The sequence below is a fragment of the Carassius carassius genome, chromosome 10 (genome assembly GCF_963082965.1).
Source record: "Carassius carassius chromosome 10, fCarCar2.1, whole genome shotgun sequence".
In the NCBI taxonomy this organism is placed as follows: domain Eukaryota; kingdom Metazoa; phylum Chordata; class Actinopteri; order Cypriniformes; family Cyprinidae; genus Carassius; species Carassius carassius.
This window is the reverse complement of record NC_081764.1, coordinates 33019550-33044701: the sequence shown is the minus strand read 5'-3', so window position 1 is coordinate 33044701 and position 25152 is coordinate 33019550. Positions and strand designations below refer to the sequence as shown.

The 25152-nt window shown below is 38.0% G+C and overlaps 1 protein-coding gene across 1 annotated transcript in view; it reads left to right on the top strand.

The window, feature by feature from the left end:
* The window catches only part of LOC132151445 (receptor-type tyrosine-protein phosphatase F-like), a 193884-nt gene extending 168889 nt beyond the window's left edge, over positions 1 to 24995 (top strand). Inside the window, exons 21-35 of the mRNA XM_059559541.1 lie at positions 781 to 938; positions 1597 to 1608; positions 4306 to 4418; positions 7847 to 7944; positions 12345 to 12468; positions 12993 to 13168; positions 15173 to 15292; positions 15791 to 15945; positions 16029 to 16314; positions 18163 to 18341; positions 20696 to 20822; positions 22221 to 22346; positions 22420 to 22574; positions 23308 to 23443; positions 23566 to 24995. Coding sequence (XP_059415524.1) covers positions 781 to 938; positions 1597 to 1608; positions 4306 to 4418; positions 7847 to 7944; positions 12345 to 12468; positions 12993 to 13168; positions 15173 to 15292; positions 15791 to 15945; positions 16029 to 16314; positions 18163 to 18341; positions 20696 to 20822; positions 22221 to 22346; positions 22420 to 22574; positions 23308 to 23443; positions 23566 to 23634 — 2034 coding nt within the window. The 3' untranslated portion in view covers positions 23635 to 24995. The remainder of the gene's footprint in view (positions 1 to 780; positions 939 to 1596; positions 1609 to 4305; positions 4419 to 7846; positions 7945 to 12344; positions 12469 to 12992; positions 13169 to 15172; positions 15293 to 15790; positions 15946 to 16028; positions 16315 to 18162; positions 18342 to 20695; positions 20823 to 22220; positions 22347 to 22419; positions 22575 to 23307; positions 23444 to 23565) is intronic.
* Positions 24996 to 25152: the final 157 nt, after the last annotated feature.

The following is a 25152-nucleotide window of genomic DNA, read 5'->3' as shown; positions in this document are numbered from 1 at the left end:
AGGGATTTGTGAGTTGATGAAAACCTAACAATTTATTAAATCATAAAATGTAAAATTGAAGAAAAAGAAATGTTGACATTTACTTAAATACACGTATAAACACTTATGAAAAAAGGATAAATATTATATATATATATATATATATATATATATATATATATATATATATATATATATATATATATATATTAATTCAATTACTGAAATATTACATTAAAATAAATATCTGAGGTAAAAGGGTTCAAAAAAAGGTTTGAGCATCCCTGATTTAAGTATTTAAAGAAAGAGTTTGAAAGAATCAACATTTACGAGTTTTCATTTTCAGAGTTTCTCAAAGTGGGATTCATGAGAACCGAACAATTACATTTTTTTAAATAATAAAATTTAAAAAAAAAAAAAAAATATATATATATATATATATATATATATATATATATATATATATATATATGTATATATGTATGTATATAATGTTTACCTGCATGTCATGTGACATATAACCGACCTCAGAGAACAGTGACCATGCAAATGTGTTTTTAAATAATTGAAATATTAAATTAAAAATAAATATTTGAAGTCAAAGGGATTTAACTAACAAAAAAAGTTTAAATGTATTTTATTAATGCATAATTCCTTTACTTCTGTTTGTATGTCATAGTTTATGATGACTTTAATGTGAAAATGTGGAAAGTAGTCATAATAAAGAATAAGTATGTGTGTTTTGATCATTTGAGTAATTCTTGTCCTTTCTCCATGCTCTCTTTCTTTCTTTATCACAAGATGTTCACAGTGAGTCCTTACTCTGATCCCATGATGGTGAAGCTCCACAGCGGGATGTCTCCTCACGTTGAGGACCCAGAGATGCTGTGGGTGATGGGACCAGTGCTGGCTGTTGTCCTCATCATCGTTATAGTCATCGCCATCCTGCTCTTCAAGAGGTACTATTACTTTACTGAAAAATACAATCAGTCATTCAGCACTGAAATCATATGTATTGCATTCTGCTTTAGTGACCATATTTTCTTTTTCGCCATGCTTAGCAAACTAGAGTTTACTGTACTTCCTTCTGTCAGATATAAATAGCCAGGATCTCTCAGAGACATTGCTGACTCAATGTAAGAGCAGAAAATCAAAAAGTCAAGAAATCTTATTTTAGTATGACGGTCAGCAGTTTTTCTTAGAATACTCTTTTTCTGAACACTTTGACAGAACTTTAATGATCAAATAATGGTAATATATTTTTGAAGTATACTGCAGAAATGATATTTTATAGCACACCTAACAAAAATCTGATCTCCCTAAATTACGTCAAAGTCACAGAAACAATTTGCCCCTCTTCTCAATTATGACCATTTCCTTTTGGCCTTATTGAAGAATGCAGGACAATCAAATGCCAAGTTAGTTCAAGTTAGATGTCCATTTAGTGAAAAGAAAACTCATTTTGCAAATATCAGCTCGAATCGGAGCTCATTAGCAGCATTGGCATTTCCACATTTCTGACAAATTCGCCCTACACACACTGCCTGTGCCGTTATCTTCCTGTGACATTTTCTCTTTTCTTCCCTCTGCTTTTCCATCTTTTTCCATGGGATGCAGCAAACAGGAGAGGTTGGTATTGAGTGGCTCTCTTTGATCCGATAACAAATGCTTGTTTGTGTTTGGTGTTTAATGAGAGGCAATTGAAGAGTTTAATTGAGCTCAGATTAGTGCTAATTCTCTCTAACACATACTAACACACAAAAAAAATCAGTAAGATTTGACAGTAAGGTGCTATTAGTTAACATCTTGATTATGTATGTATCTTACATACGTTACCAAGACATTCTATTTTCAGTCAGTCACATTCAATGTTACATCGACATTGACATTAGAGGTCCTTATGGAAAGTGCCATAACCAGATGATAGATGTACCTCAATCTGTAACCCAGATCACATAACAAGTATACAGACTTACCAGGACAGCTGAAAAAAGGGTGTTCTGACATTCTCACAATACTAGATTTCAGCAACCGTTGGGGTGCAGAGGCACATTCAAATAGTAGTGTGAATAGTAATACTGGTCACAGCACAGACAAACAAACTGTTGTGATCCCAGTTCAGGGAAACACAACAGGGACTGACAGTAAACAAACTCTCTATGGAAAACACGAGTTTACCAAGGGAAACTGTATTGTGAAAGAACATACAGGATTACCAAGAGAATTTCATGTATGGCATTAAATCCAATAAAAGGGGGTGACTAATGGCATGCAACCCAAATACTGGACACGGTAACAGACTCGTCCACTAAGTCTGAATGCCACAGGGTGTTGGAGGAATCAACCATGATTCACCAGACAGAGAACTTACTGGAAAAAGATAAATGCACGTGTCCTATCCAGAGCAAGCGAGACACCAAGCCAGACCTCCCGCAAAATATCTGTTCATTCCCAACACACGGGAGGAAACTGGCTCCACCTGGATATTACAGAATCTCACGAAGGTATTAGGTGCCGCCAATCCCGGAGCTCTGCGGATGGCAGCTAGAGAGGCACCAGGCGCCAACACCCAAGAGGATGAAACACTCGAGTTTTAATGAACTCTCATCCACAGGGAGCATGGTTCGCCTTGTGCCTGGTACACCAAAGTGATGAATCCACTAGCCAGTGGGCCAACCTCTCCTTCTGCAGTCCTCCAAAGCAAACAAAGAACTGCTCAGAGCATCTTAAGCTCTGGGTGTGTTCCAAGTAAATGTGCAAAGCACAAACGGGACACAGAAATACAGGGGCTGGGTCTGCCCTTTCCAAGGGAAACGCTTTCAAGTTCACCACCTGGTCCTGAAAAGGAGTGGGGGGAACTTTGGCCACCACATAACCGGGCCATGGCCTTAAAATAGCATGATAATCAGCTGGCCCAAACTCAAGGGACGATTCATTGATAGAAAATGCCTGCAGGTCCCCAAACCTCTTGACAGATGTGAGCACGAGCAGGAACACTGTCTTAATCATCAATTTGACCTCAACTGAGTCAAGCTGCTCAAAGGAGGCTCCCCATAGTCCCGCCAGGACCACAAAGAGATCCTAAGAGGGAGCAATGCACACCTTACAGGAACCTGATGAAGAGGTTGTGCTTCCCCAAGGATCTTCCCTCCACTGCACTGTGATGCACTGCAATGGCAGTGACATATGCTAACTGGGCATCTCTCAGTGAGAGCAACACCAATCAATGAACAGACCCTTTATTTGGAACATAGGCCTGCCTGGTAGAGGGGACCCTAGCCTGAGTGATAGTATCTATCACAGCATGTGAGAGGCCTGAGAGGTCTACCGCATCCCATCCAGAAGCCAAACATGCAGGTTCTACAGATTGGGACATGGGTGCCAAATAGTGCCCTGCCCCTGAGAAAGAAGATCCCTCCTCAGAAGGATTCTCCAATGAGGGGCTGTTGGAGGACCTGGTTGATCACTGTGTAACATTCATGAGAGCTACAAAGAGCAGAGCAGACGGCTCCTTATGCTTTCGAATTGCTTTCACGTGTTTGGTCATTCGTTTGACCGTGAAGCATTATGGCGCACTTTGTTTTTTTTTTTGGATTTGTGCGCAGCGACGCTTCAAGGTCAATAGAATGAACAAACACGTGCGCATATTTGCATCGCTTTGATCGTTCCCTCTAGATCTCACCTTCTCGCACGCAGCCCCACGATTGGACGATTATGTACAATACCTGCATGTTTTTGGTTAAACTGCTCTGGATGTTTTAGGCAATATTAAAATCCTGGCCGGGACGTGTCCCATATAAATGGCGCATATGGCCACCCTACCAAATCAACTCCAAATCTGATGGAGTGTCCATTCTCCCAGAAGGGTATGCTGTCATGAGAGTGCATTGGCTGCATGATTGGGCTCCCCTGGAACATGAACGGTATGCAGCGACTTGAGCCACGTCTGACTCCAGTGGAGGAGATGGAGGGCAAGATGCAACATGTATTAGCATAACTAACGAGCAAGACATTCATATTTATTAATCTTTATTAATGTTGGTTTATAAAAATTTTACTGTATTTATTGTTAGTTCATGTTAGCTCAGGTCCATTAAATATTAACAGATACAAGTTTTATTTTAATAGTGCATTAATAAATATTGAAATTAACATTAAAAAAATGGTTTAGAATGTTAGTTCATGTTGACTAATGCTAACATTAAACCAAATGAACCTTACTGTAGAGTGTTATCCATTAAGAAATATCTTACATATCTACAGATCCACCTTATCTCTTTTTCTTGTTTGTACTCTCATGTTTGATGGCATTTCCTGTCTGCACAGGAAGCGGTCCTCTCCCTCGGCTAAAGATGAACATTCTGCTGGAGTTAAAGATCACTTACTGGCCCACTCCTCTGACCCAGTGGAAATGAGGAGGCTCAACTACCAAACACAAGGTACATCATGATGGATGCTTTCCATGGTCTTCTATTGTTTTAACACCAAGCTATTGAGTTACAAACAGCTTATCACATTTTTAAAAACAAAGCTAGGTTTGGAGGTGTGGCTTTACTTGCCTGTTGAGGGGGCTATTGTTGAAAACTTGAGCTCATTCAAAGCACATGAGATACAAGACTCAGGTAACTTACACTGGTTTTTACCTTTAGTATTTTTACAGTTTTTCTGTAAAAAAAATAAAAATAAAATAGGGATAATCACTGGCACATGAGCAATAAGGAAAACTGCATAACGACGTACATTTTGAGGTAATTATTCCTCATAGTCACACAGCCTGATAGGAGCTGTAAATACTATTAAAGTATGAGAATTAACCTGCACTAGTCAACAGATGCGCGTGGCTCCCACAAACCATTTACGCGACTTCTGCACATAATAGATGCTTTGGATAAATGCTGCGCTGTGCTTTCTCATAGGTTAAGTCAGTTTAGCTTCATATAAATAAACGCACATTTAAGATTTTGAAAGGTAAAAAAAAAAAAAAAAAATTAATGCTATTGAACTATTTTATGCATAGTCTTCTGTACTATCATGGGCATTTCTTTACACCTGTCCATCATCTTTGAATATGCATTTTGAGATCCTTAAAAGATGCATGCAATGCTGCCTCAGAATGAGGTCTGAAGCATCATGATACTGCACACCTTTTGTAATGGTGCTTTTGTGATACCTTAAAATGCTCACTAGGTTTTGCAACAGAGTTTCTATAGGAAATGAATGAGTTTGGGGTTGTTTGGATGTAGACCTCAGAAAGAGAGACAGAACTGCTCACTGGATTTATGGATGTGAGATTCAGCTGGAGCTTTGGTATGAAGACAAAACATTATTTACAGAGGCATACTGTCAGGTGAAGGACACACTGAGGAGCAGAACCTGCCAGCTAATCTCAAACAACACACACACACACCGTGGCATCAGAACGTATTGCTTCATTCGGTTCCGACTGAGCTTTGAAGTTGATGGATAGAATTAAACTGAATGATTCACTCTTTCGCACTCCTTTCAATCCATATTTTGCACTTCTCCCTGTCTCTTTCTTTCTCTCTCAGGGGAAATTTCTGAATGCTCAGACATTTTGCTGACTTCAATAAGAAATCTGCTTTTGCTTCATTTGCAAGGTGACTCATGTTCTTATGTCAGATTGTTAGGCTACAAGCGCATACTCAACTGATGAGCAGTCTTTCTCGTGGCGAAACTGGGAGAAATATTAATAATAATACATGTCAAATTCCCTGCCATGGAAATTTATTTTCCTTTCTTACAAATCTTCAAATTAAGAACCAGACTTCCAGTGTTGTTGTTTACTTGTGAAAGTTTAGAATTTGTGTTTCGAAGAGCTTTAGGAAACTTTCCAAATGTAAAAATGGCTTACCTCACAAACGTCCTCTTGTGTTTTGACATGCTGAAATTTAAACAGTCCTTGATTTCTGAATCGAAAGCTTTAATGTGTGAACTAAAGAAAGACAAAGGGCACTATCATGCACCCAGCGCAATGCGGTGCCAGGTGTGATGCAAGTGTTTTTTGCTAGTTTCAAAAGTTGATTCGGACATACCTTAAAGTGCACTAGAGCCGTGCACTTTAGACATTGTGCTTAGATCATTAAAATATGGCCCAAAGTGCTTATAATACATTAGATGGCAGTGCTTTATTCTTTAGAAGGTTGATGTAGAAACTTACCTTATTTACATTGCTGTTCAAGGGCCAATACATTCATTTAAAGAAATGTATACTTGTATTCAGCAACAGTGCTGAATACATTAAATTCATCAAAAGTGACAGTAAAAGAATTTATAATGTTGCAAAAGGTTTCTGTTTCCAGTAAATGCTGTTCTTTTGAATTTTATATTCATCAAAGAATCCTTAAAAAATGCATCATGGTTTCCACAAAAACATTAAGCAGCTATTTTCAATATTGATTATAATCAGAATCAAGATATATTCAAATACAATATTTTGTATTGTACAAACATTTTACAGAATTACTGTTTTTACTGGACTTTTGATCAAATAAATGCAGCCTATGGGAATCATAAAAAAATCGTACTGATCCCAAATTTATGAACTGTAGTGTATTTTTTAAATATATGTATATATGTACAGATGTATAGAAGAACTTCTGAAACTACTTTTAGTTTAATGTGATGAAAAAAAACATTAACCAGTAATTTCTCAGCCAGCTTCTTAATCTAATCAAAACACCCCACCCTACATTATTTCTGTCATAACAACTCTCTGAGAGTTTAGCATGGTAATATACATGGCAATGTTAATGTGTTTGGTCTTGGCAGAAAAGATCTGCAACGCTCCTGCTGCAGAGCAACTTGCTACTGCCAATACATCCACAACATGCTACTGTGAGCATGTAGTAAATACTGCTGCTGTACATCTAACATGTTTGAAATAATCCCATATATAAAATACATGAAATTATACAGGTGGAGCTGGGGAAGGTGAAGGGTTTCCAAAGCGTGCTTCAACTGGTACAGCAAGCACTAGCCAAGTATCTGAATGTTGAGCAGCAAGCTCATTGGCCCATTGGTGAATTATGATGTTATTATATCAGATTGAGTTAAAACCTGCAGTCTGTTTTGTTTCAATCAAAATTATGTCATATTACGGAAGTTAAATATGTTGGAGAAGCAGTTTCATGTTGTCTTCTTCCTCCCATGGGTGTTTCTCTTGCTCTTTCTGTACATACTCTTTCCTCTTCCTCTCTCTTCTGTAAGTGGCATAAATCACAGTCCCTCCTCATCTTCTTTCTGCAGGTTCCAGTGCCTTCAGCTGCCCCAGCACTTCAAGTTAGTTTCACTCTTGCTTTCCTGTGTGAACTTTCACTACCTTCATCTCTATGCTCCTCCCCCCATCCATCAAGATCTAAGCCACGCCCCCTCCACCACTTTGGCTGCATTGAGTTAAAGCTTCACCATCTCTCACGTCCTTTCCACAGGCTGTCAGTCTCAAACACCTCAGTTGAGAAGATGTGGGATGGGATGGGTGTTTTAGCGTGTGCTCTAGTCCTTCTGTGTAATATGCCGGTGTCATTTACGTGCCATTTTGTACTGGACAGCTCACGCCACCTTGATATTGACCCGTAAGCGGTTCATATTTCAGTCAATGAGCATGTCCGTTCACTGCTTACATCACTGCCACTAGACTTAGCACATAGCATGGTGCAAAAAGCTTAGTTCTTTCTTCTTCGTCTTCTATTTCTCTCACGCTTTGGGTTGTTTTCATTTGTTCCCATCTTCAAAAAGCCTAAAAACTGTGTGAATCAAAGTGTGTTTGTTCCTCACAGTTCAGCCAACCAAAACCCAACAGGCCAATAGAAATCTCTGCTATCAGTTCATCCTCTCTTTCTCCCTGCAGGAATGCAGGAACACCCTCCAGTTTCTGTCTGTGCTTTGGCTGACCACATCGAGCGGCTGAAAGCCAACGATGGCCTACGCTTCTCACAGGAATATGAGGTAACTCTTCCTAAGTCTCGTCAGATTGTCCGTCTAAACAACTTTGTGGAGAATCGTTCTCTCTCTCTCTCTTCCTTCTACTAAAACCAATGAAGGATAATTGCTTGACGTCCTGCAAACATCAATTTTCAATAAAAATGTCTACTAAGATAAATCAGGACAATGACGGGAGGAGAATGCATCCATAATAAATTAGTTGTGCAGCTGGAAAATACTTGTGCTTCGTCTGACCTACATCTGCATGTGTGAATATGTACATTTTAGGACAGAAAAATGAAGATAAGAGTAAAGAAGTTTCCTCTAACATTGAGGAAAGAGTGGATTTATCATGGCTGTACATTTAAAGCAGATCAGTTATAAATAGAGCTCCAAACTGTAGTTATGGTGAAGCCTGAGCACATTCTTAGTTAGCAATTGTGCTAATCATATCACTGACTATTCATTTCAAGTTTAGTGTCAGTAATAAATGAATACTTTTATTCTGCAAGAATGCAATAAATTGTTCAAAAGTGACAGTAAAGACATTTATAACGATTATTATTTAACATAAATACTGTTAGTTCTTTAAGTACTTAATTTGGTCTGAGAACTGATAGTGAATTGAGTTCTTCCATTGGTAGTTTGGGTTCACTTTAGAAAATCTCACCTCTGAACTACATGTAAAGCTACCAACCACACTTTTTATCTTTTATATGCCAGTTAGGGGCAGATCTATTCAATATAGCTGAAGCCACAATAATAGACCAACTTGATCTGTATAGAAGACAATGAAGAAATTGACAATAAACTGAAAATATCCAGTGATTAGTTTTTTGTCAGAAGAGCTCATTGCATTAAAATATGACTTTTGATGGATAAATGTACCCCAACTCCCAGAAGTTGCATAAATCCAGCAAAACATATAGAAAGTGCAAATTTTGAGCCTGACCTTGACATTTTTACGTGCAGAATGAATCACACAGTGAATGGCCTGTTGGTGACTGTCTGATGCTGTGGCTACTAAATCACAGACAAACAGCTAAAAGTGTTTTCCTTATATAAATCAGAAAGATTTTATAAATGTGAGCCCTTCAGCATCTCATGTTCAACAAGTACTGCTGTGCTTTACTCAAATGTGCTGAAATGACACTAAGATCTTGTGCACCTTCATAATACTACCACTTACACATGCATTTACAGACAGTCCTCTCTCTCACACACACACACACACAATCACATCAGCATCACAAGGCAGTACCCAGATCACCAGAGCTTGAAATTAAAGCTGGGAAACAACTCTATTAAAAGTGTAGTTAGCGTGAGAGTCACCTGCTTTATTAGACAGATAATTCTGCAGTGTGTGTGTGTGTGTGTGTGTGTGTGTGTGTGTAGGGAAGGGGCGGGACTCTGCTGTCTGCTTGACTTGTTACATTGAGCAGCTCTTCTGAGTACTTAAACAATCAAGACCTTAATATAGACATCAAAAACTGAGAGAGCAACGGTGATTTAATCAAATGCCAAATGGCACACATTAAACTGCAATACAAAAGAAGCTAACAAGATAAACAGATAAAGACAGACATATGGGGAGGGAATTGTGTACAAAGATGGAGAGAAAGTAATATACCTGTAGGTAAATAATAAAAATGCAAATAGATCGGTGTGAGCCTGTCATCTGTGGGAATGTCCTCACTGAGAACAACATGCATTTTATTTGATATACACTACCATTCAAATTGTTTTTTTGTTTTGTTTTTTTTAAGAAATTAATATTTTTATACAATAAGGGCACATTAAATTGATCAAAATTACAATTCGATATTTATCATGTTAAAAAATATTCAAACATTTCAAATAAATGCTGTTCTTTTGAACTTTCTATTTGTCCAAGAAAAAAGTATAACGGTTTAAACAAAAATATGAAGCAGCACAACTGTTTTCAAGATTGATAATAATCAGAAATGTTTCTTGAGCAGCAAATCATCATATTAGAATGATTTCTGAAGATCATGTGACACTGAAGACTGGAGGAATGATGCTGAAAATACAGCTGCAGATCACAGGAATAAATTACATTTTACATTATATTCACATAGAAAACTGTTATTTTACATTGTAATAATATTTCACAATTTTAGCATTTTTACTATCTTATTAAACAAATAAATGCAGCTTGGGTGAGTGGAAGAGACTTCTTTTAAAAAACCAAAAAAAAAAAAAAAACAGAGAGATGAAAAAATGCCCAACAGACCTTCAGTCAAGCTGAATGAAGCTTGTGATACATAAATATTAACTTTGTAAATGTATTTCACTTCAGAGACTGCTATTTTTCTCCGTGTTTGGAGAGCAACCACAGATCAGGGCAGAGCTTACAGCACACAAGGATAACACATCCTCAGATCATAGATATGTCTGCATTAAAACCTGTGATGTTTCAGTGTGAGAAACAGGAGACCAATGAATAAGACACATGTTCCCTCTCAATACTGCTGTATGATATGAATGACCAGGGGCGGAGCCAGACGATGGAAACATTTGGGGCTTAGCCCAAACCTAGGGGCGTCCAGGGGCATACTCCCTCGGGGAGATTTTTTTCCCCATTTACCTCAGCTAAATGCACTATTTTTCAGGCTGTTTGAGATAATAGAATGCCTAAAAATCTATACACTATCTGGGAAAATGATAATAGTACGAATACGAGAAAACGTAACCCCCCCACCATGCTACGACGCCGGTGAAATAAAAAAGCCCACCAGCCCCTGATGACAATGACGAAGAAGATTTATATTCTTCTTTGTTAGTTTTTATTGGCAATTGGCAATGTGATGCACGATGCTTTACCGTCTGACCTTTCGTTTAATTTTTTGCCCCTGCATTCTGAAAGACTTGAGGAAATTAAACAAAGTTGAAGTTATTTTAAAAAAAAACTAAAAGATTTGGGGCTTTTGACAAAACATTTGGGGCTTAAGCCCAATTAGCCACACCCCCGCTCCGCCCCTGTGAATGACATGACCCATACATTAGATAGAGACAAGAGCGAAGACTTCACTATATAGTGTGACACTATTAAATGCTATTAAAATGAATATTTCATTGCTCAGATGTTGCTGTAGGTCTGAGTTATATTCACACCAAAAACCCATTGGTCTAAAGTAACACTCCTCATGAACAGTATATTACCGATCGCATATGGATGAGAAAGAAACATTAATGTAATATGACAAATCCATCAGTGCCATCTGGAGAGATGTCATACAAGTCGAGAAAATGCAAATGCAAACTAACTGACAGAACTTGTCACACGCTCTTCTGGTTAGCTTTGATTGTGCTGCATTGTGCAGAGTTTTCGCCTTCAAATTTCCAGATTGCTTGTTGTGAATCGTATTGTGTCAGGTTAGCACACAATATTAAGACACAGCATGAAACACAGAAAGTGCATAGGGATTGTGCATGTTCATTTGAAATGCATTGATGCAGCATGTCCAGCGATCAATATAATCCTCATCACAGCACGTCAACAAACACACACATACAAATCAACAAAATCAAATAAAAATGCACTGTTGTTAGAAGGTGTAGGCTGGCGAACAGTCACCTGCAATATGACAGATGTGTAGTGATTTATGATTATTCATAGGCTGTTATTCATAATCCATCTGTTAGTGACAGAACATAAGCCTCTGGTTGCTCTTGATTTCACAGACATCTAGAAAAATGTTGCATTGCACTTAGAATGAACTGTACATGTACATTCTGGATTAAGCAGGTCCCTAAAACGCAGGAGCGATGCAGGTCAAGGTAGAGATTTGAGTTGTGGTGGGTTTGTGAGGATTTGCAGCATCAGTTCCTGCTGTGCCAGAGTCCTCTTTTTTATGAATGATTCATTGGTGCACATTATTCTAGGCTTTGTAAACTTTAATCAAAATGAAATTGAACTTGCTCCACCTCTGAAATGACTTTCATTTTCAGCTGATGATGTCTTATTTTAAAACCACTTCCCTCTAGTCACCTGTCATATGAAGTTATAGTCCATTCCCTCATTAAATTATACAGTTTCCCTTTATCTTTTCTCATTAAATACAGTTTCACTCTGAAATAAATTATGTTCCAGTAAAATAGGTTTTTGTCGTTTGGCGAGTGTCATTTGGCTCAACCAATGGAATAAGATTGGGGGCAGGACTAAATAATGGGCAAATGAGAACGTATTTAGGAGACATGTTGGAAAACAGTCATTATTTTTGCAGAAGATTTGAAGGGTTTGATGTAAAATGGAAATTATTACCGTTTTCTCACGTGATATTTAGTATTTACACTAATCATTTCAAAGTTTATATGTGTCTATTGTCTTCCTTTTTTTATTTCAGTGGTGTTGGAGTAGCTTTCTAACAAACATTCTCATGTTTTATCTTTTTGTTCTGCAGTCTATTGACCCCGGCCAGCAGTTCACCTGGGAAAACTCCAACCTAGAGGTCAACAAGCCCAAGAACCGCTATGCAAATGTCATCGCTTACGATCACTCCAGAGTCGTGCTGACCCCCATTGATGGTGAGTCCAAAATCAAACCTATATTGACTCTCTTCTGCTCATCCAGGCAGTTTTGAAATATTATTGCAATTCAAAATAGCTTTTTATTTATTTACTTCTGTGATGCAAAACAGAATTTTCAGCATCATTCCTCCAGTCTTTAGTGTCACATGATGCTTCAGAAATCATTCTAATATGCTGATTTACTGTTCAAGAAACCTTTATTATCATCAGTGTTGTGAACAGTTCATTCATATTTTTGTGATACAAACGTGATACATTTTTGATACAGCTTCGGTGAGTTCTGCACAGAATCTGCATCTACTGAATTCTGTGAAAGGCCATCAAGTCCAAATCATGCCTGTTTATTAAATATTTTTGGATTATTTCAAAGTACTCTCTTTAAATGCGTTTTAAAATATAGTTAGAAAATAAATAATAAAAGTCTGTAGATACCATGTGTGCATATCAAGGCCATCAGTGCAACGAGCGCTCAGTTCTCAGCCTTTCATATTGTGTGTTAACACTGCACTGCTGAACCGCAGGTGTACCGGGGAGCGACTACATCAATGGAAACTACATTGACGGCTACCGCAAGCAGAACGCTTACATCGCCACTCAGGGTCCTCTGCCCGAGACGTTCAGTGACTTCTGGAGGATGGTGTGGGAGCAGAGGACCAGCACTATCGTCATGATGACCAGACTGGAGGAGAAGAGCAGGGTGAGATTTCACTCCTCATCTCGTGTTGTCTGGCTCCGGCCTCAGAGCGAGAGAAATGTTTTTAGTCATGACAAGAAATGCAGATGACATAGAAATTAACTTTCAGGAGAGTGTATTGGGCTTTATATGGAACTAAATAAACATTCTAGAAGAATAGTTTCAAAATAGGAACTTTTAAAGACTTTTAAACACTATAAAGACTCTCCCTACACATTGCACTTCAACCATTACTTCAAGCAGCAGCTTTTATAATGTTTTTTTAGTGGGTTGTTTACCAAGAAATTTAAATGGTCATCATTTATTCATCCTAATGTCATTCCAAACCTGTACAAATATTTAAAAACAGAAGAATAAGAGTTATTTAGGGTTGGAATGACATGAGGCTGAAAAAATGATTTCATTTTGGGGTTTCTTTCGCCTTTAGGATGTCAAATAATATCCCAAACACCTCGTGGACACATGCAAATAAAGTGTCCAGTCTGTGAATTACAGAGGAAGGGAAGTGACCATAAATTGTCGAACAGGAAGTGATGTGTGTGCATGTGTGTTTGTGAGAGAGCGAGGTGTCACGTGTTTCCTCACCTGCTGTGTGACCAGATGGTCATTCTTTTATTCCTCCACATGGTCAGACTCAATATACATGAATGTGATTCAATGCAAGCTTTCTAATGGAATTATGTACCTCACGATTCACAATTATATTATAATTTGCTCTGTATAGATCTATACTATATTATATACTATATATGTATAACATCTCTATTTATCTGTCTTTCTATATACAGTACAGAGCAAAAGTTTGGAAACATTACTATTTTTAATGTTTTTGAAAGAAGTTTCTTCTGTTCATCTAGCCTGCATTTATTTGGCTTTCTCAAGCCAACATATTGTTGCACTATTTAAACTTATAAATATATTAAAGGTTTCCCATAGACTTGCATTGGCTGAGCAAAAAAATGCCCTCTCTAGAGCAGTGGTTCTCAACCACATTCCTGGAGGACCCCTATCACTGCACATTTTGCATGTCTCCTTTATCTGACACACCCATTTCAAGTATGTGAGTCTCTACTTATGAGCAGGTGACTGATTAAGGAGACATGCAAAATGTGCAGTGATGGGGGTCCTCCGGGAATGTGGTTAGAGCAGCGGTCCCCAAACTTTTTAGCGCCAAGGACCGGTTTAAAGTAAGACAATATTTTCACGGACTGGGCTTTAAGGTGTGACGGATAAATACAACAAAATAAAATGATACGACTGGCATAAAAACTGTGGTATATTGTAAATATAGTAATAACATGAATGGTACCGGTACCAAATGACGCACGGACCGGTATCGGTCCGCGGCCCGGGGGTTGGGGACCGCTACTCTAGAGGACAACTGCAGTCCACCAGAGGGAGCCACAGCATAAGAAATATTTCAACTCCCCTCATTTACTTTCGTTTTTAGTCGGTTAAATTTACAAACAATTGCATACATTTACTTTATGCTGCCAAGTAAAGCTAACATATCTGATCATGACCTGGTCAGATAGTGACTATCTGATGTCCAGAGGCCAGTGTGAAAGATGCTTGGGACAGTGGACTGATCTGTCAATACATGTTTGCATCCACCTATTTTTATCTGCATGTTGGAATATCACATTAAAAACACTGCATGGAAACGCCAAGATGTGCATAAATTCTACAGATACGAATAAAAAACTTATGCACACAATTGAGAAAAAAAAAAAACATTCGAGTCGTACATTAAACGTCACATCCTGATGTCACGTGTCATTACGGGACCTTTACGGGTTGTGTGTGAACGCACACACAGATTATGGGAAATTATGTGAATTTTAGTGATTCACATTTTCAGTGCTGCACTGGTAAAAGAAACACGGCATGATTTTAAAAACAGTCGGTGCTTCGCAACACAGACGGCCCCATCTGCTTCAGATTCAGCCGTCTCCTGTGCTCTTATGGCCCCTGATGTGTGATGTTTGTGTGCGTCTGTGATTGCAGGTAAAGTGTGATCAGTACTGGCCTAGCCGTGGAACAGAGACATACGGCATGATTCAAGTGTCCATGCTGGATACGGTGGAGTTATCCACCTACAGCGTCAGGACCTTCGCTCTCTATAAGGTCTGTGTGTGGATGATGATGTAACCAGAAAAGACTAGAAAAGAACTAGAAAACTAGAAAAGAAGTTTTAGATGTCTGTTTTGATTTATGTTTGACATATTTAGAATCTTTAACTTCTCTGCTCATTAATGCTGAAAATGTCTTTCTGTGACGTTTTGTTTTCGGTTTTCTGTATCTTTAAGACCTGTGTTTTGATTGGTCAACCTCCATGTACTATTATAGCTCATCACAACAGGCCAGATGAATACTAAATAGGTCCTGATATGTCATAAGTTAACAAGCCCATAGTTGTGATGTCACAAATAACTGTTTTTTTATTGTCTTGTTCTTGCAGTTTATTTCGTTTTTAGATTGTGAAGGGATATTAATATTATACTTCTATATTATAATCAATTATAATATGTTGTAGTTATTATAAACATATTTTCTTTATTTAAAAACAGCAAGAAAAATCCCATTTCCATCACATCATATATCTTCTTGAATGTGTTGTAACAGAATGGGTCAAGTGAGAAACGGGAAGTAAGACAGTTCCAGTTCATGGCCTGGCCGGATCACGGCGTTCCCGAATACCCCACACCAATCTTAGCCTTTCTACGCAGGGTCAAGGCCTGCAACCCACCTGATGCCGGACCCATGGTGGTGCATTGCAGGTAGTGCATGATCTCTGCTCACGTATCTATTAGCATACACATGTGTCTGTGAGTTCACTCTACATCTGTGTTTCCCATGGCAGTGCTGGCGTGGGTCGGACAGGCTGTTTTATCGTAATAGAGGCCATGCTGGAGCGGATGAAGCATGAGAAGTCGGTGGATATCTACGGTCACGTGACTTGCATGCGTGCTCAGAGGAACTACATGGTGCAGACAGAAGATCAGTATATCTTCATCCACGAGGCCCTGCTGGAGGCTGCCACCTGCGGAAACACAGAGGTCCCGGCGCGGAGCCTGTACACACACATCCAGAAACTCACGCAGGTGTCGCCCGGAGACACTGTCACTGCCATGGAACTGGAGTTTAAGGTCAGAAAACACACACAGACACACACATCAACCTTAAACTGGCACGACACAACAGGGTTCCTGTGTCAGTTTTTCTCTCCTCAAAACACTGTGTGAAGGCACCAAATCACAGCCGATCAGAACCTCTCTGATGTTTAGTAAGCAGCTGACGATGCCATGCCTTGTTGCTTGTTAAAACCCCTGATTAACATGCAGAAGATACCGTTTATTGCTTAGATGTTTATCTTGGTTGTTTTTTGGAGTTGGGAAAAGGGTTATTATCGCTAGCTATAACTGTTTTGTTAATTGAAATACAGCTGGAATAAACAAAAATATAACTTTAAATTATATATGTTTCATAAATGTTAATAATAATAGCTGAAATAGGCTTAAGCTAAAGCACTAAAATGACTAGATATTAGAATAAGCATCGGACATTAATTAATGAAATATAATGAATGCTTCAAGTTAAGCTCAAGTTAAGTAACCATGTAATAATGCTGATTAATAAATTAACTGGAAATTAATAAAAAGTAAAACTGAACCGAAAGTAAAACAAAAAAAATAAAATAAATGCACATAACAGAATTACTTAAAATGAAACTAAATTGTAAAATAAAAATTTAAAATATAAAAATATTAACTATGAACAACTATGAACATGTTCTTGCAGCGTTGTTAGTGTTAGTTTATTGTACATTGTTTGATTTTAAATTATTTGATTAGTAAATATTGAAGGTTAATAAATGCTATATAACTATTGTTCTTGTTAACTACTAATGTCAATAAATGAGATATTACTGTAAAGTGTTAATAAAAATAATTAAGCTAAATAAAATATCAATAAATACAATAATAGTAAAAAAAAAAAAAAAAAAAGAAACATTCCTGATTTTGTTAACAACTGGAATAATAATGTAGAATCTGAACCTGAATTGGTATATTCCTTATGACTCTCATCTATAATGGTTCATGGGAATCAATCAAACCTGTTTGTGTTTCCCTCACAACATGGATGATTTTAATGGGCTGTTTTTCCCATGATGCATTTTCGTGACATGCTGAGATTGAAAGAGCAAGTATCATTTGAAGTTTGAGAACAAAGTCGCTCAAAACACCTCATTCTCCGCCAAAGAAGGATCTCAATTGTTGACAATGGAAAAAAATGCTTTTGAGTTTGAGTGTGGGAATCTAACATTCTGCCGTGAATACTGAACTTGAACTTAACTTTTGAACTCAGTGTTCCTTATATCTCATTAATCAATGACCAATGCTGAATGTAACATCTAGAATATATTAACATCTGTTATACAGTATAATGATGCCAAATAAGATGTACACAAAAAGCTGACTTTTAAAAGAAACAAGTTTTTTTTTAATATTTATTAAAAACTCACAAAAATAAATGGAAAATGACAGAATGTTAATGTTTGAAAGGTTAAAATGTCATCTCATTAGCTTCCCTCAGCCAGAAGCTTCTGCTGCTCACCAAGGCTGTATTTATTTGATCAGAAATACAGGAAAAACTGTAATATTCTGAAACATTATTACAAGTTAAAATAAATGCTTTCTATTGTAATATATTTTAAGATGTAATTCATTTCTGTGATCAAAGCTGAATTTTCAGCATCATGATCCTTCAGAAGTCTAATATGCTGACTTTTTTGTGGAAACCATAATACATTTGAGAAATAGAGAGTTCAAAAGAACAGCACTTATGAAACACAAATGTTTTACATGATTATAAATATCACTTTTGACCAATTTAATGCATCCTTTCTTTTGCAAACCTTTGATTGGTAGTGTGTATAAGTCTATTTCTCAATTTCTGAGCAATATGAATGTGTTCTGTGTCTTTTCTCACCACAGAAACTAGCCAACTCCAAAGCACACACCTCCAGATTCATCAGCGCTAGTCTGCCATGCAACAAATTCAAGAACCGACTGGTCAACATCATGCCCTTCGAGTCCAGCCGTGTGTGTCTGCAGCCAATCAGAGGCGTGGAGGGGTCCGACTACATTAATGCCAGCTTCATCGACGGATACAGGTAGGCCTTAATGAATCAGAATCTGCGATTTAAAATTCAGTTAATTCCACTTCCTGTCACTTCAATTCAACATCCTGTGTTGCTGACAACTTAATTCAAACTCAAACTCATGAACTGAAAGGAAGCCAGATCTTAAATTCAGAATTTTGCATGAGGTCATAAACAGAGATCTGAGAGCCAACTGAGAGCAACTGTGAATCAGACTCTGGAGAAATCAGATGAAAGACGGCGTGTTCTCCTGAAGAGGTGCTGCTGCCACGAACACCAGCGAGTCTCTCCATCACTGTCCCCCGTCTCTTTGACTCCTGCTGGATGTGACAGCTCAGAGTCATGGCCTATCTAGGAAGTCTGTGTCTGCGTGTCTTCTGCATTAGTGCTGTTAGTTGTCAGGACAAATTGTTTTTATTGGCAGGACTGTCCATAACTGGAGCGCTATCAGCACTGGTGAATCGGTGCGGCCCTGCGCCCACGAGCTGACAGGTGATGCACACAGTTCAGTGCACAAATAAAAGGATTACCCAACAAGAGGAGTCTGGTCTCCATGAAGCACTCAATCTATTACACACACATACAGATAGACGTTCAGTCAAGTGTACCTCTGAATTAAGGGGTAATTTCAATTTTTGGATGTATTTTTAACATTTAAATAATAATAAATTAAAAATAAAATAAAAAATTAAAATAATATAAATTTTAGAAGCCATAATAATGACAATAATAATTAGTAGTAGTATAGTAGTAAATGTGTGATTTTTATTTTACAATTCAGTATTATCACTGCAATAGTAATATTTCTTCATTGGCTTTAATTTTTACAATTTAAATAATATTTAGTCATTTATTTATTTAATTTTTTTTTTTTTACTGTATAGTCAAAAAGGTTTTCCTACATTTTTGGTGCTTAGCTGGCCACATGCCTGGTTCTGTCATCATTTACTCATCCTCATATCATTAGATCGTTCGTCAGCCGATCAGATTAAATCATTTACACCTCTTTAGTATAACACTCATTATACAAGCATGACTAATCAAAATCAAGTACTTTAGAGCATGAAATAATAGTATACATGCTAAACACATGCTTATTTTGGTAGCAGTTACAATTCATATCACTTCTTTTTACAGTCTGTTTGATGGATTGTGCATTGAACATACTTCACTGAAGAGAAAGCTGTAGAAAATGGATATTAAACTTGCATTACCTAAGACAGCCTCTATCCCATCTGCTGTGACTATAGTCTCTGAGATTCATTGATTCAGTGCAGTTTTCTGCCACAGTGAACGGTTACTGCAAATATCAGTGCTTCAAATGAATAGCTCTTTACTAACATCCTGAATCAAGCACTTCCTTTGCTGCTGCTGAGGGGTCATGTGAGGTGGAGGGGTGGAGGTTTGTCAAGAATCTGGGCTCATTATTGGCCCTTAATCAAATTAACAGCCAATCAAAGAGCTCCCACTGCATCTGCTGCCGTACTGAAGTGTAAACAGCGTAATTGGCAGTAATCGTGTTTGTAATGAAGAACAGAGGGAGAAGGGCTTTCACATGCTTTTAGCTTGATGAGCTTTCAGTGTGTGTGTGTGTGTGTGTGTGTGTGTGTGTGTGTGTGAAGGGTGGGGGTTGCAATTTTGTTTCCTGTCATTCAGTGATGCAGATAAGGCTGCATCACACCTGTGAGATGTGAGCGTGTGTGTAGATCAGGACTCTTCAGCATATGTTGGATGAATGCTGTCTTCTCCCAGCATGCCCTGTGTGCAGATGTGTTCACTCACACAGTGATTCGCAGTGATCAAACGAGCTGAAGTCAGTGAGAGTCATTGATCATTGACAGTGTGGGTGTACAGCAGTACAGCCACTCAGAGACCTGCGCTGATAAAATCACTGTAAGAGAATAATGAGGCTGCCAAAGTCAGATTAGACATTTCCTCCACTTGTTCAACCATCTCAGAGATGCATTTATCTAAAAAAAAAAAAAACTTCAGCAGAGGCCTGGGGATCTCACAGCAGGACATCAGCACAAGCTCGCATCCCCACGCTGCCAAACAGTGATCTACAGCTCTGCTGCCCTCATTACACAATCATGTCTCTCTGTCTCATCTTCTACCACCAGCGTCTTTCTACCTCTCAGCATCTGCCTCACAGTCTCTCCCTCGTTCTCTGTCCAGTGTTTCCTCTCTATCTCTCTCACTGCATATTTATCTCCTTGTCTGACTGTCTTAATGCATTTATGATCGCAACGATGGAGCTGCAGTGCCTCCTGCTGTTCGATTAAAGGAAGCATCACTCACTGTTGATTAGTATTCTGTCTAGATTCTTGATTTGTTAAACCATGTTTTTTTATGTGTTGCTCCTGCAGGCAGCAGAAGGCGTATATCGCCACACAAGGTCCTCTCTCTGAAACCACGGAGGACTTCTGGAGGATGCTTTGGGAGCACAACTCCACCATCGTGGTGATGCTGACGAAGCTCAGAGAGATGGGACGGGTGAGTCCACGCCATTCTCATGGTGACAGACTCTCAGATTCTCAATGTGAAGTCAATGTGAATGGCCCTTTGCAACCCATTTCACTTCTGTAATGTGAGTGAAACAAGATATTCAAAAAGGCTAAATGTAGGGTGGCTCTTGACTGCATCCATTGGGAATTGATTGGATTGTGAAACGCTGCTCATTTTTGATGTCCTGTGGACTTTAAGGCAGGGTTGTTTTTGTTAACGGAAACTAAAACCATAAAAAAACATTTTCATTACTTGAAATAAAATGAAATCGAAAAACTTAATTTCAGATAGCTGCCAAGGCAACATTTCTAATTTTCTTTTAGTTTATAAATTCTAAATTAAAAAGTCCAAAACTGAAAACTAAAATTTAATAAAAACTAAATAGGTTTATTTAAATTCCATATAAATGTTAAAAATATTAACAATAATTATAATAGTGTTCAAATAAAATGCTTTAGGGCAGCACAGCTCAACACAACTCAAGTTATTAAGGGAGTGTCACACACATTCAGCTGTTTTTTTATCTGTGATTCCATGTCACATATTGACAAAATGTGAAGTTTATAGAAATATGAAGAGGAGAACTGCACAAGGAAACAGTTGTAATAATAGATTGAATTATAATGCAGCTCATAAAGTAACTGTTTTGTGTGTTAGTCTATTCAACGGCAAATAAAATATATGTTCATGCACAGCTTTAATAAGCAAAAGATTTACATGAATGTGCTTTTTTATTTTATGAATCATTCAACAGTCCCATCAGGATTTCACAAGGATTTTTTTTGCAAGTAACTGAATTTGCTGCAGCTTTTCTAAAAAAAAAAAAAGGTGTATATATTTTTAGTATATTTTCCATTGTTTTGCATTAAAAACCTACCATTATAATCATTAAGTAATTAGTATCATTGACCATAAAAGTACTGTTACTGATAATTTTGTGCATAATTACTGAAATCAGTTGCGGTTCAGCAGTTGAACATATATTGATCAATTTGTTTGTGCTCAGATTTATGCATTTTTAATTAATTAACATTGCTTCTTTCAGGACATTTTTTTAAAATATGCAGCAATTGCAATTGTGAGGACGCAAAAACCTGGAGGGACTGATTTGAGTGTAGCAGACAATAATATCAAAATGAACATGCGATATGAATGTTGGTTTGCTGAGGAAAATGTCTGAATACGCAATTAATAATTATAACAATAATAATAAAAAACTCATTAACTCAGCATGTTAATGATGCTGAAAATCAACTAGTTGTATGCTGGCCTCAGGCTGTCATTCTGTGCATTACACCAAAGGCAAAAAAAAGAAACCAAAAAATAAAGTTGGGGTTTGGGCAAATGAATCAAGATCCTCTTATGATTGTGTGTTTGGCTTCACAGGAGAAGTGTCATCAGTACTGGCCTGCAGAGAGATCTGCGCGCTATCAGTACTTCGTCGTGGACCCCATGGCTGAATACAACATGCCGCAGTACATCTTACGGGAGTTTAAGGTCACAGACGCCAGGGTGAGTCGATCAGACATGACCGCATGACTTCAGCTGCGCTGTGTCTTTAAATCACACTCTCATTCTCTGTCAGGATGGCCAGTCCAGGACGATCCGCCAGTTTCAGTTCACCGATTGGCCAGAGCAAGGCGTGCCAAAGACAGGAGAGGGCTTTATTGATTTCATTGGCCAAGTCCACAAAACCAAGGAGCAGTTTGGACAGGACGGACCAATTACTGTTCACTGCAGGTGAGAAGCAGAATGAACGAGCGCAGCAGAGCATGGCTGACATATTGCATATTCAAAATGTGGTAAATCTATAATAAATCAGTCTCAGTCTTATACTTTATTGACTGTATGCCAGAGCTGACTTTGTATCTGTACATTACAGTTTAAAAGAATGGGGTCAGTAAGATTATTTTAAAGGAAATTAATACTTTTATTGATCAAGGATGCATCAAATTGATCAAAAGTGACAGAAAAGGCAGATTATTACAAACGGAGAGATTGTTACAAAAGATTTTTATTATAAATGCATGAGTTTCTTTTGAACTTTCTATTGATCAAAGAATACAATTAAATATAAAAGAAGATAACAAAAATGATCAAGGTTTCCATAGAAATCAGCCCAACTGTTTCCAACATAAAAAATGTAACAAGAATTGTGTCTTGAGCAGCAAATCAGCATATTATTATGATTTCTGAAGATCATGTGACACTGAAGGTTGGAGTAATGATGCTGAAAATTCAGTTCATATATTCATATATTTTACAATATATTCACTTAGAAAACAGCTATTTTAATTTGTTAAATTATTTGACAATATTACATTGAATAAATGATGAATAAAAGTAGGTTTGGTGAACACAAGGCATCTTTTAAAAACTTCTTCCAAACAAGCTTTACTGACCCCAAATGTTGTGTACGGTACATGTGCTGAACTGCTCTCTCTCTCTCTCTCTCTCTCTCTGTGTGTGTCAGTGCTGGTGTGGGCAGAACAGGGGTCTTCATCACTTTAAGTATTGTTCTGGAGCGGATGAGGTATGAAGGAGTGGTGGACATGTTCCAGACCATAAAAACGCTCCGCACGCAGAGACCTGCCATGGTACAGACCGAGGTAAACCTGACAGCCCAGCAATAGTTCACATGTCATCATTTACTCCAAATCAGACAGGTTCATTTTTATGCAACACACGTGTTTTAGTCTGTGTTTTAACGGTCTGTGTCCCGTGTGTGCAGGATCAGTACCAGCTGTGCTACAGAGCAGCTCTGGAGTACCTTGGCAGTTTCGATCACTATGCAACGTAACCACTCCCAGAATGCCTCAGAACGGAGAGCCGCCACTTGTTTCTGAGCCATAATCATCCTACCTATTGGGTCACCACTGCTGGAGGGAGAGAGAGAGAGAGAGAGAGAGAGAGAGAAAGGGCAGATCAGAAGAGAGGAGAAATCACTGGAACTTCATCACAATCCTGTTCCTGTCTCTGAAAACAGCAACAAATGCTTCATTCTGGTCTCTAATGCACAGCTCCTGTCTCTGTATTACCTTACTGCTTTATGATTATGGTCATTTCATTTTCATATCGATCAACATTGGCCATTGTTTTTATTATTATTATCATCATTATTATTACTGTATCATCATGACGATTGGTATACATGTCAGAAAATACAATATTTGTATCATTTATGCTGATCATTGCATATCTAAGGGGTCCTTTATTTTTTATTTCTTTTCTTATATTATTATTATTATTATTCCTTTATAATTTTTTCGTATATGTTGTTTTTAGCACATGTGGACATGTATTTTCACATGGCCCAGGTTACTAATACTATAAGAGAAGTACTCAGAGCTGCTGATGATTTCTTACTTTTTATCATTATTATATTTTAATGATCTACTTTTATTTGCTGGGAAAAGGGGAACTTTTATATATAAAAAATATACAATTAAAAACAACCTTTTCACCTCCTGATACTTTATAAAACAGTATAATCAAGTATAAAAGAGAGTTAGTGACCTTAATGAACCTGCCGTCGTAAAGGACAACTGAATAAACCAATGAAACGAGAGAACGCAGTCAGAGCCGTTCTGCTCTGGATAGCAGTAAACAGACACTTTCTGGAAACCTTCCATTCTCGAGTGAAAGAAAGACAAGAAAATAGGTGTTCCTGCAGCCACAGCAAAGTTATTATCCCGTGCTGGGTCAGCTGAGGTCAAAGGTCAGCTCATGCTGAATGGCCAGGCCTTGACCCGCACACACATGTACAGCCGTCACGTACCTCCAGTAGAACCACGGCCATCCGTCATTTGCTCAGACTAATAGCTGAAGTGGGAAAATCTGCAGCAGAAAACAGACTGGGAATACAAAACCTCCTGAAATTTCCACATGTGGTATTAACGGCCATCCGATCATTTCACACTTTGGCTCGTAAAGACAAATCTCCCGTAACGTCGAGACAGCATCATCAGACTGAAAATATGTGCATACTCAAGTGTTTCTATCCTCCTATGGCCTGAGCACAAAGTAAGATGAAAAATGAGGACATGGGAAGAATTCATTTCACTTTGTGTTCGCATAGAGACCAAACGGCATTCAGTCTGTTGTACAGCCAATCTGTTTTCTATTTGTTAATAAAAAGGAGAGAAATATGTGTTAATAAAATGCTTAAGTGGGTTTTGTACATGTTTATTATGGGGATTTCGCTGCAGTATCCCGGTTCCTTCAGCAGATTTCCCGGGAACAGATGGCTGGTCCTCTCCAGTGTGTCCGTGTCCTTGCCAGAAAGCCAGAGCTGCGCAGCCAAAGCTAGTCAGCCCAC